The sequence below is a fragment of the Myotis davidii genome, unplaced genomic scaffold (assembly GCF_000327345.1).
Source record: "Myotis davidii unplaced genomic scaffold, ASM32734v1 scaffold327, whole genome shotgun sequence".
NCBI lineage: Eukaryota > Metazoa > Chordata > Mammalia > Chiroptera > Vespertilionidae > Myotis > Myotis davidii.
Genome location: NW_006298628.1, coordinates 3,678,002 through 3,689,886, shown reverse-complemented (window position 1 = coordinate 3,689,886; position 11,885 = coordinate 3,678,002). Strand labels below are relative to the sequence as shown.

The window sequence follows — 11,885 nt, the reverse complement described above, 5'->3', positions numbered from 1 at the left end:
TCAGGATTAGAGGGTTTGCGATGGGGGCCACACAGAGAGGAGGTGGCAGAGCCCTCATGCCTGAGTCCAGAAGCCAGCTGATGACATTAGAAGAAGGAAAACAGGCGAATCAGCACAAGTGGAGAGAAAGGGGGAGAGGAAAAGAGAAGGCGAGGAAAGGAAGTGAGGAGGCAGGCAGTCCCAGACTGCAGCCACTCTCTCCCTGGGCTCTCCTGAGCCACCAAATCCCTAGGCAGCCTGGACCCCAGGCTCCCCGAGCGCTGCCCCAGGGATGGGCACCAGGCAAGTGGCCATGCCTCCTCCTGTGTGGGGGCTGCTGGGCTGCTGCTTCCTCTGGGGCTGGGCTCTGGGGGGTCTGCGGCCCCTCCGCTCTCTGCCCCCGCTGTCCTCCCAAGTCAGGCCAGGACATGTACCCAAGTGGATGGCCCCCGAGGGGGCTAAAGCAGCCCTGGCTTTTCTCTACTCTGGGGATGCTCGGCAGCTGTTGGGGGCTAATTGCAGTGAGCGCTATGAAGCCCAAGGGGCAGAAGCCAGTCCAGGGCTTCCCCCAGTCTTAGGGAGGGCAGCGGGCACCCTCACCCAGGCCGCCAATTTCCTCAACATGCTGCTACAAGCCAACGACATCCGCGAGTCCAGTGTGGAGGAGGATGTGGAGTGGTACCAGGCACTGGTGCGCAGCATGGCTGAGGGGGACCCAAGGGCATACCGGGCTTTGCTGACCTTTAACCCTCCGCCAGGAGCCAGCCACCTGCAGCTGGCCCTGCAGGCCACCCGAATGGGAGAGGAGACCATCCTTCAGGACTTGTCTGGGAATGGGGTACCGGAAGAGAGCTTGACCGGGGCCCTGCACACCCCAGACCTGCAGAAGCGGGTGCTGACCAATGACCTAGGGAGCCTCGGAAGCCCCAAGTGGCCACGGGGAGATGGGTATCTGGGGGACATGCAGCATGTCAGGCTGTCGCCCCCCTTCCTGGAATGCCAGGAGGGCCGTCTCCGCCCAGGCTGGCTTCTCACTCTCTCAGCCACCTTCTATGGACTCAAGCCAGACCTCAGCCCGGAGATCAGGTAAGTGGGTGTGTTCAGGGTTCGATGCATTGGTGGGTTTGTGGGGCTGGGGGCCCAAGTCCACCCAGCCGTGCATGGGCCACATGTCATGCACATGTGTGCCTGAGGGACACAGGTGTGTATATTTGCATTCAGCAGTGTGTATTTGCAGTCGACTCTGTATGTATAACTGTGTGAACACATTTAGGTGTGAGTGTACATACTGTGCACTGTGTAGGAATCAACGTATTGACACATAGGGATACACATATGTGTGCACAGATGTAAGATGTGTGGATATAGCCAGGTGTAGGTCCCGGCCCCCAGGTCTGAGCGTGAGAGGGCTTGGTGTGGATGAAAATGATAATCCATGCACCAGGCATGTTGGAGGAGCCAGATGGGCGCTTCGGGAGCTAAACCCGCTGCTTTCTAGCAATCCAGAGCTGTAGAAGGAGGGTTTCCCAAGAGAAGGAAAGTTCTTGGCTGGGGTGGGGGTGGGAGGACACTTGAAACCATTGCCCCTTCTGCTCAGCAGTTGGCCAGATCCTCAGGGTCACTCCCAATGGCTATATTCTTGTATCAAGTAAGTTCCACTCTCCTACTGTCCTGGCCCAGGAGTCTGGCACCCCTCAAAAAACTGACCCCCCTCAGCCAGAATAAAGAGGTGATTGGGAGTCCTGGTGGGAAGGAGGCAGCCAGTGGGCACAGTACTTCAAGACATTCAACAATAACATTGTTTTTCCAGTGTCCCCCTTTACTGTCCCCAGCAGGGCTTCCCTGCTGTCCCCAGGAAACTCGGCTCCCCGCCAGCTCTCTCCCCACTCAACCAGGGCAGGGGGGTTGGGAGCCCTTGGGCCTGGCAGCTGTAACTCGGGGCTTCTCCATTCCATATCTCCTTTGCTATGATGAATTCTGATTTGGGCAGAGTAAGGGGTGGTTAATACTTGAATTCCAAATGTGTATGTGTGAAAGTGTGTATGTGTGTGTGTGTGTGTGTGTGTGTGTACATGCAGTGGGAATGTGTGAAAATCCCCTTCAAACAGATCATCAAAGTCCCAGCTCCCAAATGTCTTGACATGTCCCCTCCCCCTACCAATTGATAGAAACCAGGAAACGCTAGGATGTTGAAAAGCTGAGGGATGGGGATGGGAGAGGACCTAGGGGGAGAGGGATTGTTGCCTACAGAGACAGTGAGGGTTCCTAGCGTTGGAGAAACGGGATGCACGGGTGCCCTCTCCGCACACTGCAACCGCTGTGCTGGTTTGCAGAGCTTGCATTGCCCATAGTTTGGGGCCGAGGGACACATGTCTACCTGGCAGCCTTCGCTATGCCTCTAACTGCCAATCACTGCCCTAGGGGCCAGGTGCAGATGGACATAGATCTTCAGAATGTGGACATCAATCAGTGTGCCAGCGGCCCAGGATGGTACTCTAACACGCACCTGTGTGATCTCAACAGCACCCAGGTAAGGATAAGGGGGGGGGGGGGGGTATAGGGTCCTAACTCCTCCCTTTTTCACCACTGCCACCACCCAGCTCCCAGGAGCAGCTGACAGAGGCACACCAGCCTTTCAGGGCTTCAGGGGAGCCCCTAGTGATGAGCTAAAAATGGGTTTCCAGGCTTTTAAAAGGTGGGGACATGTACAGCCTACCCCCACCCTTTACCCAGGACAGCCACCCTCGTTTCTTTGAAATGTCAGTGAGCCTCCCTGTCTGCTTTCCCTTCTGGTACTGGGGGCTCCAGGGTCCCCCTCCGGGACCATCTTCTGAGCCTCTGTTAGCCATCCCCTCCCCTTCTCGGGGACCACATTGTCATGTCCTGTCACCAGAGCCCCAGGCTCCTCCTGACCCACAAGGGATGCTCAGTCGGTGTTTGCTGAAATAAGTGGAGCTGCTGGTTGAGTTGTGGGAGGAACCTAACCACAGCAGGAGCTCGAAGCGCTCTGGGATGGTGTAGGTGATGGACCCCAGGCCAGATGCCAGCAGAATCGGAGCCACGGATGCGGAAGAATCTCGACAATGGAAAGCAACGGCTGGTCATCCTGCGAGCCCAGTACCAGGGAACTGGGAGGCCAGTGCCCTAACCTGCCCCACAGTCACATTGATACGTGCTTGTTCCTGAGCTGGACTGAAGCCAAGGCAAGCCCTGCAGCCCTGGGGCCAGTTGGGGCATCTGCTGCTCTTCAGGGCACATGTGTTTGCAGCTATAAGTCCAGGGACAGAGAAGGGACCCTACTGTCCGGTGCATTTTAAATCCTAGCCACAGTCACATCTCTGGGCAGGCTTTAGTCTGCTTGTGCAGATGGTGGCAGGAGCAGAACGTGTCCCAGTGGTTCAGGCAAGAGGGGAAGCTGGGCCGAGATTTCGGAAGCAGCACCCTCTAACCTTTCTTGGTGAAGTCGAGCTGGATATAGAATCTCCAAGGGTTTGCCTGGCCAGTGTGGCTCAGTGGTTGGGCATTGACGCATAAACCAGGAAGTCACGGTTCTCTTCCCAGTCAGGGCACATGCCCTGGTTGCGGGCTCGATCCCCAGTAGGGGGGCGGGGGTTGCAGGAGGCAGCTGATCAATGAATCTCTCTCGTCATTGATGTTTCTATCTCTACACCCCTCTCCCTTCAATCAATAAAAATATACACAAAATATTTTTTAAAATTTTAAAAATAATCTCTGAGGGTTCACCCTTTCCTTTGCCTAGTGCTGTTTCTAGCCTTCCCCTACAGCAGATCTGGTTTCATCCATGGCTCGTCTTCCTCACCTAGCTCTGAGGTCTGCTCTGTCCCCTGCTGGGTAACTATTAATGGGCGGAGGTGGAATAAAGAGCTGGCCTTGGCATCCCACCAGCCTGGCATTAGCCTGGCATTAGGGCTGGGGAAAGCAGGCCTGTGCCAAGGCCAGATGGCCCCTGACGGAGGAAGCCACTCCTCTGTGGGAGCCTTTTCAACCCACTGGCATGCCCAAGAGGGAGGCTGAAGGGACCCTTTGAAGCAGGATGCAGGCACACGGGTGTGGTTGGGCTCAGAGTTCTTGCTACTTCCACCTCCCGCAGCACCTCACTCGCCCAGCTGGGCACTGGGAAATGGGACCCGTGAGGTTCCTGTCACTGCTGGTCTGAATAAAAGGGTGCTCTAGCCCCATCCTCTTGGCTTGGGTGCCTCTTGGAGAAGAGTGGCCGTGGGTGTGGGGTACAGTAGGGCTCCCACAGAGGGAAGGCTTCCCTGGGACTAAGGAGGGCTTCTGGTGAGATGCCCTAGTGTGGACCCACGAGCAATGGGTAGGAAGGTAGATGGATCCTCCCTCTGTTCCCAGGAGGGAAAGCCCCATACAAATATCTATTGTTTTTTTGTTTGTTTGTTTTTGTCATTCCCACAGTGCATCCCTCTGGAGAGTCAGGGCTTTGTCCTTGGCCGCTACCTCTGCCGCTGCCAACCTGGCTTCTACGGGGCAAGCCTCGCCTGGGGTATGTCATTGCGGAGTCCTTCCTCCTTCCTCCCCTCCTGACCCCACCCCAGAGCCACCAGAGGAGGGCAGGACGAGGGCTGTGGTGACCACTGGGAGAGAAGGCTAGGATCTCAGCATGCCCCAGCCGGCCGCTGTCTCTGTGCCCATCTTGTTCTTTATAGGGTTAGAGGGGAATGCCACCCCACCTACCGGGCAATTTGGGTCCCCGCAAGGCGGCTCCGGAAGGCTGCTTCAGTGCCAGCCTTGCGCTGAGGGCTGCACCAGCTGCCTGGACGCCACGCCATGCCTGGCAGAGGAGGCCCCGGCCTTGCGGGCAGCAGTGTTGGCCTGCCAGGCCTGCTGCATGTTCACCGTCTTCCTGAGCATGCTGGTCTCCTACCGCTGCCGCCGGAGCAAGGTAAGCCAGGCTCCACATCTCTCCCACACACACGTCCTACCCATCTCGGGTCCCGAGCACCCACGAGACCAGAGGCTACTAGAATTTGGGAGAAATGGGTTCTGGCCTTGATTCTTAATCGAACACACTATGTGACATTAGGTGGGTGACCTCATGACTTAGACCTGTTTCTTTTTCTTTATTTAACATAGTTTTATTGATTTCAGAGAGGAAGGGAAAGGGAGAGAAAGATGGAAACATCAATGATGAGAGAGAATCATTGACTAGCTGCCTCCTGCATGCCCCCTACTAGGGATCGAGCCTCCAACCCGGGAATGTGCCCTTGACCAGAATCGAACCCGGGACCTTTTAGTCCACAGGCCGATGCTCTATCCACTGAGCCAAACCGGCTAGGGCTAGACCTGTTTCTTCACCTGTAAAATGAAGGGACTTGACTTGATTCGAAATAGTGTGTAGGTACTAGGGGAAGTGATCTGGACCCTTCGGGAGCGCCCAGGTGAATGGAGCAAGACAGGACTGAGGACAGAGTTTGTGTTGGCTTCTGTGGCAGCTCAGGAAAGGACCCGGTTGTCCTGCCTGCGCTGACATGGGAAGACTTTCTGGAGAAGGTGCCACTGGAAGCTCAGCCAGATGGTTACCGGGCAGGGAGGGAGCTCTCTAGACCAGGGAGCAGCCTGAACCAAAGCGTGGAGGAATGCATGGGGCACGTTCCAGCTTCAGCAGCCTCTGACCTGAGCCCAGGTCTGCAGCAAGGCCCGGCTGGGGTGGGAGGAGAATGGGGCTAGGCTGGTGGGGGGTGAAACCTGGGCCTTAGCCAGGCTTCGTGCCAGGGGAGCTGAGCGCCTGTGGTGGGACTAGGAGTGCGGCTATGGATGGAGGGCAGAGCTAATGTTATGGGGTAAAGTGTTAGCTCAGGACCACTGAGTGACCCCTAAAACAGGTCTGAGAACGCCCCCCCTCCCCGCACCATCCGGGCTGTCCTCCCACTCCCTGCTCACCCGCCTCTCTGTTCCTGGGCGCACAGAGGATCCGGGCGTCTGGAGTTGTCCTGCTGGAGACCATCCTTTTTGGATCCCTGCTGCTTTACTTCCCTGTGAGTCTGTGGCCAGAGGCTGACCTCCATCCCCCCTCCCCCCGCCGGGTTCCCGCAGTCCCCATGTGGAACCCTCCACACCCCGGATACTTCTTCTCTGCCCTGTCAGGGGAGGGGGTAAGAGACCTCCAAATCCCCCACTCAGATCAACCAATGGCAGGCTGGCCTAGTGAGCTCCGGAAGCAAACAGTCCAAGCTTAAAAGAACCCTCTGACCCACTGTGACTTAGGACAAGTTCCCTAACCTCTCTGATCTTTTTTATAAATAAAGATTTTTTTTATTATTGATTTCTTTCTTTAGAGAGAGAGAGGAAGGGAAAGGGAGAGAGAGAGAACTATCGATGTGAGAGGGGAACAGATCAGCTGCCTCCTGCACGCCTCCTACAGGAGATTGAGCCCACAACCCAGGCGTGTGGAATCGAATCAGAGATCAGCTGCCTCCTGCACGCCCCCTGCAGGGGATTGAGCCCACAACCCTTTTGTGCCTGGGACAAGGCCCAACCGAGTCTCACTGGCCAGGGCTCCTCTCTGATTCTTAAGCTGCTCCCATGCAGAATGGAGATGACGATGCTTCTGTGACAAGGGTGTTAGGAGGCCTGGCACATAGTAGGAGTGCAGTGGAAAGCAGCCATTTTTGCTCCCCTCGCCCCCCAAACAGGTCTTCATCCTGTACTTCAAGCCCAGCGTATTCCGCTGCATCGCTCTCCGCTGGGTCCGGCTGCTGGGTTTTGCCATTGTCTACGGCACCATTATACTCAAGCTTTACAGGTAGGGGTTGGAGCAGGTCTGTGCTCACGCTGCTCACTCCCGCCACCCCAGCTCACTGGTGGGATGGAGCGCTTCACAGTCAGATCCCTACCAGCTCCACTCCCTGTCCCCAAGGCCTGCCCCCATCACTGTTGTCCTCCCCCCTCATCACTTTTCTGGGGGTAAGGAGGCAGGGAGCCATGGAAGGGATGGGGCAACAGGTACATGTGGAGGGGAGGGGAGCAATGGTCAGAGGACAGAGCCCTGGCCCCTCTCCTAGGCCCTCCCCTCTCCCCCACCCACCATCTACACCCCTGTACCCCTGTAGAGTGCTCCAGCTGTTTCTGTCTCGAACGGCCCAGCGGGGCCCCCATCCAAGCAGTGGGCAGCAGCTTCGGCGCCTGGGGCTGCTCCTGCTGCCGGTGCTGGGCTTCCTGGCTGTGTGGACAGTGAGGGTCCTGGAGCGAGGCGGGCTGCACACGCCCCTGGTGACCCGGGGCCACACTCGCACGGGCCGCCTCTTCTACCTCTGCCATCACGACCGCTGGGACTACACCATGGCTGTTGGTGAGTCTCGCTCTGGGCCCGGCTCTGCATTTCCATTCCCTCCGGCCTTGCACCCTGACCCCTGACCCCTCGCCCCGGCTCCTCCCAGCAAGCCCCACAGAGAAAGGGGTAGGCTGGCTGCTGAGGGGGTGCCGGCTCTGCCCCTCACGCTTCCCCACAGCCGAGATGCTGCTCCTGTGCTGGGGCAGCTTCCTCTGCTACGCCACGCGGGCGGTGCCCTCCGCCTTCCACGAGCCGCGCTACCTGGGCATCGCCCTGCACAACGAGCTGCTGCTCTCCGCTGCCTTCTATGCAGCCAGGTGAGGACGGGCCCCCTACTCACGGCTCCTCCCCGCCCAACACTACTCCTCGCTTCTCCTAGACGAGGGCACCCCCTTCCCATGGCCATCCCTACAACACAGCTATGCCTCAGCAAGGTGAGGAAACCCCCCCCCCCACCTGGGGCTCTCTCCCTACCCACAGATACCCTTCTCGTACCCCAGGCCTCACCCCACACCCAGGAAGAGGAAGTGCCTCCCACACTTGCTCAGTTCTCCCTGACTCTCCCACCTCCCGTCTCAGCTGTCCCAGTAGCGTGCCTGCCGTGTGTCCATAATAGGGTTGTGGGGCACAGGCCTGTACTGTAGGCAGCCAGAGAAGGCGAGCTGGAGTATGGGAGGGCTCCTTGAGGCAGGACCTCCATCCCAGGGAGGGTGAGAAGGAAGCGAGCCTTCCTCACCCCACCCGTAGCTCCATGGAGATCAGGCTGGAGCTGGGGGAGGGGGAGTGGGGAGGGGGAAGAGGCCACCCCCACCCACAGTAAGCATCTCCCTCCCACCACACTCTCAGGTTTGTGCTGGTTCCCTCCCTGCACCCGGACTGGACCCTCCTCCTCTTCTTCTTCCACACCCACAGCACAGCCACCGCCACCCTGGCTCTGCTCTTCATCCCTAAGGTAGGCTCTTTCCCCTCCAGGGTATAAGGCAGACCACCCCCCCACTCCCCCACCCTCCGTCAGGGGCACTGTGGATCTGCAGCAGCGGCAGCGCCTTCTCCAGGTCCCGGTGAAGAGGGCACACTGTGGGTGTGTGGGCTCTGACCCTAAGGAAGGAGCCCACTCGGGGGAGGAAGCTACCTCCAACCCCTGGGCAGGGGAAATAAGAGGAAGGACTGGAGGGGTCTTGGTGACCAAGCTTTAAGGTAGGCGGACTCTGAACATCACCTTGGAAGCAGTTACAGAGAGGGGTGGGGAGCGGAAGACACGGCTAGGAGTTGCAGAGGCAGGAGGCCGAGACCCCCTGGTCTCTAAGCTCGAGATCAGGGCGGGTGAGAGGAAGCAAGTCTTCGACCCGGAATTCCGGAATCCCGAGTCAGAGAAGGGGTGAGGATTCATGAAGACTTACTCCCTGGGCAGGTGGGTGGGGGAGTGGTGAACAGGGACCCAGGTGAGTCCTTTTCCCAACCCGCCCGTGTCCCTGCCAGTTCTGGAAGCCGGGGGCTCCTCCCCGAGAGGAGATGGTGGATGAGGAGTATGAGGACGAGCTGGACCTGCAGCGCTCAGGCTCCTACTTCAACTGCAGCACCGTCTCAGCTTGGAGCGAGCACAGCCTGGACCCTGGAGACATTCGGGTAGGCGCGCCCTCCCGCCCTCTCCGCCTCCCTTTGGTGCTAGCTTCCAGGGACCCGGCAGGGGGCGCTGCTGCCCTGCTCCTAGCTTTCCAAGACTTGCCTCCCTCCTTCTCTACCACTGCCCTGAGCTACTTCCCTGAGTCTATTTAAAGTTGGAGGCAGAGCTGTGAGTGGAGCTCTCATCCCATGTCCCCCAGCAGCAGGGGCATCACAGGGGCAGTGGGGGACTCTGGTCAGTTGGGGCCGGGCAGCTCAGGCAGCCACCGAGGGCCCCCTTTCCCTGAACCTGGCTCTTAGAGAAGGAAGTTCTTCCTGAGTCTCCCAGGAGCACATCTGTACTCTCATTTTTCTGCTTAGGGGCAGCATTACAGTCACGGGAACCCTCACGAGGGGCTCAGTGGGCAGGAAATAAGGAGACCTGGTGGTCTAAGCCCATTGTCTTATAAAACTTAAAGCGTGGGGAAGCCTCACTAGCCATGCTGCCCATCCCTCCACCTCCGCTGGGGCCCGCCTCTACACCAACTTGTTTTCATCTCCCAATTCCTTCCTGTCCCAACTCCGCTGCCTCTCATTCCCCCTGTGTCCTCCACACCCTCTGAGCTCTGCCTGCCCTGCCTCCTGCCCGCTGGGAGAGGCTGAGCTGAGACCCCAATCCTGCAGGGACCCCAGAGTGTGGAGGCCACTGCCACGGCCATGGCCATGGCCACACCACCCCTGGTCTCCACTTTGCGGAGCAGCAACCAATCTACTCTCCCTATGCTGGCTCTGGGGAGAATGGTCCAAAGTATAAAAGACTTTCAAGGCCCCACTGTATCATTTACACCTGAATACAGCACTTTTCATACCCACTGGTCCCTCAACCTCACATAATCCTTCTAAGGAAGCTAACACCAGGCAGCCAGTTATTGTTACTCTATAGAAGCAGAGGCGCAGAGAGGTCAAGACAACACCCTCGAGGGGCATGACAAGTCAGCAGCCTGAAACTCAGGTGTCCTGCCCCCTCAGGCAAGAGGGCCCGGGAAGTGAGTACACACTGCGTCCTCGGAGCTGAGTGGGTCCGAGTGGGTCCGGCTGGGAACCAGGCTGGTGCTGGTCTTGCAGAAATGGAGTGGTGAATTCTGAGAGGTTTAGTTTATTTTTATTGATTTCAGAGAGGAAGAGATAGAAACATCAATGATGAGAGAGAATCATTGATTGGCTGCCTCCTGCACGCACCCTACTGGGGATCGAGCCCAAAGTCTAAGGATTTGTCCTGACCCAGAATTGAACTGTGACCTCCTGGTTCATAGGTTAATGCTCAACCACCAAGCCATTTATTTGTATTTATTTTTGGTTTATCCTCACCTGAGGATATTTTTCCATTGATTTTTAGAGAGAGTGGAAAGGAGGGGGAGAGACGGAGAGAAACATTGATGTGAGAGAGACACATCGAATGGTTGCCTCCTGCATGCACCCCAACCAGGACTGCATGGTTGCCTCCTGCATGCACCCCAACCAGGACTGTGATGAAGCCTGCAACCGAGGTACATGCCTTTGACTGGAATCGAACCCAGGGCCCTTCAGTCTGTGGGCTGACGCTCTATCCACTGAGCCAAACTGGCTAGGCCCTGAGATGTTTAAAGCAAGGACGGGACACAGCTTGGGGGGAAGCGACTCCCCCAGAGAGAATGGTCTAAGTAAGGGCTGCGGAGGATAACAGTGCAGCCAGTGGATGGAGAGAGTAGCCCATCGGTCCCCATGTCAGCTCTGCTCCCCTGGTCCTCTCTTCCCGCAGGATGAGCTGAAGAAACTCTACGCCCAGCTAGAGGTCCACAAGACCAAGGAAATGGCTGCTAACAACCCCCACCTGCCCAAGAAGCGGGGCAACACGCGCCCGGGCCTGGGCCGCTCCTTCGTGAGGTACCTGGCTGAGTTCCCCGAGGCCCTGGCCCGGCAGCACTCCCGGGACTCGGGGTCCCCAGGCGGCAGCAGCCTGCCCAGCTCCTCCCGCCGCCGGCTCCTCCGCTCCAGCCTCCAAGAACCTGAGGGGCCCCAGGCCCTGCGCAAGTCCCACAGCGCCTACGACCACAACCATCGCGGGGAGCAGGACCCACCTCTCCGCGACTCACTGCTGAGGAGGAAGCTGGCCAAGAGGGCCGCCCGGGCAGAGAGCCGGGAGCTGGCAGCGGGGCCTCCTGCCCTGGGCGTTAGGTCGGCCAGCGCCCACAACCTGACGGTGGGAGAGAGGCTCCCCAGGGCCCGGCCTGCCTCCCTGCAGAAGTCGCTCAGCGTCATGGCTGGCTCCGGGGAAAAGGCCCTGCTGGTGGCCAGCCAGGCCTATCTGGAGGAGACCTACCGGCAGGCCAAGGCACGAGAGGAGAGAAAGAAGGCAGAGGCGAGCCCAGTTCGGAGGCCATCGGCCAGGAGGCTGGAGGGAGCCCGAGGGGCCCCTCGGTCAGCCCCACCTTCCCCTGCCAAGAGCAGCGGCAGCATGGACAGCTCCTATGCCCCTGGGAAGCTTCAGGAGGAGGCTGCCCGAAGGCTGCCTCACCCCCTCATCCAGCACCAGGTCTCCACACCCATCATGGCCCTGCCTGGGGCCTGCCGGGGAGAGCCAAGGATGCTGTCTCCCACTTCCGCCTTGGCTCCAGCTCTCATACCAGGTCCAGCCCCGGTTCTGGCTCCGGGCCCTGCCCTGGCAGCAGTCCCAACACTCGCCCAAAGCCCCAGCTTACTGACCTTCATCTGCCCTTGGGAGAAGGCAGAGCTGCCCGTCAAGAAAGACAACGTGGCTCAAGAAGGCCCCTCCGGCCCGGAGCGAGGCCACCACTCCCCTGCCCCAGCTCGGGCCGGGCTCTGGAGGGCCCTCTCTGTAGCAGTAGAGAAAAAGGGTGCTGGGGAGAATGGGATGGACACGGAGGACAGGTGTCTCCAGGGGGAAGCTGATGATGTGGACGAGGACAGGCCCAAGATCTTTCCCAAATCCCACAGC

At 58.7% G+C, this 11,885-nt stretch overlaps 1 protein-coding gene across 1 annotated transcript in view; it reads left to right on the top strand.

The window, feature by feature from the left end:
• Positions 1 to 292: 292 nt before the first annotated feature.
• The window catches only part of GPR179 (G protein-coupled receptor 179), a 17,979-nt gene continuing 6,386 nt past the window's right edge, over positions 293 to 11,885 (top strand). The window contains exons 1-11 of the mRNA XM_015570787.1: positions 293 to 1,065; positions 2,401 to 2,509; positions 4,414 to 4,501; positions 4,665 to 4,900; positions 5,925 to 5,993; positions 6,651 to 6,760; positions 7,068 to 7,306; positions 7,467 to 7,605; positions 8,135 to 8,240; positions 8,768 to 8,914; positions 10,689 to 11,883. Of these exons, the coding sequence (XP_015426273.1) occupies positions 293 to 1,065; positions 2,401 to 2,509; positions 4,414 to 4,501; positions 4,665 to 4,900; positions 5,925 to 5,993; positions 6,651 to 6,760; positions 7,068 to 7,306; positions 7,467 to 7,605; positions 8,135 to 8,240; positions 8,768 to 8,914; positions 10,689 to 11,883 (3,211 nt within the window). The remainder of the gene's footprint in view (positions 1,066 to 2,400; positions 2,510 to 4,413; positions 4,502 to 4,664; positions 4,901 to 5,924; positions 5,994 to 6,650; positions 6,761 to 7,067; positions 7,307 to 7,466; positions 7,606 to 8,134; positions 8,241 to 8,767; positions 8,915 to 10,688; positions 11,884 to 11,885) is intronic.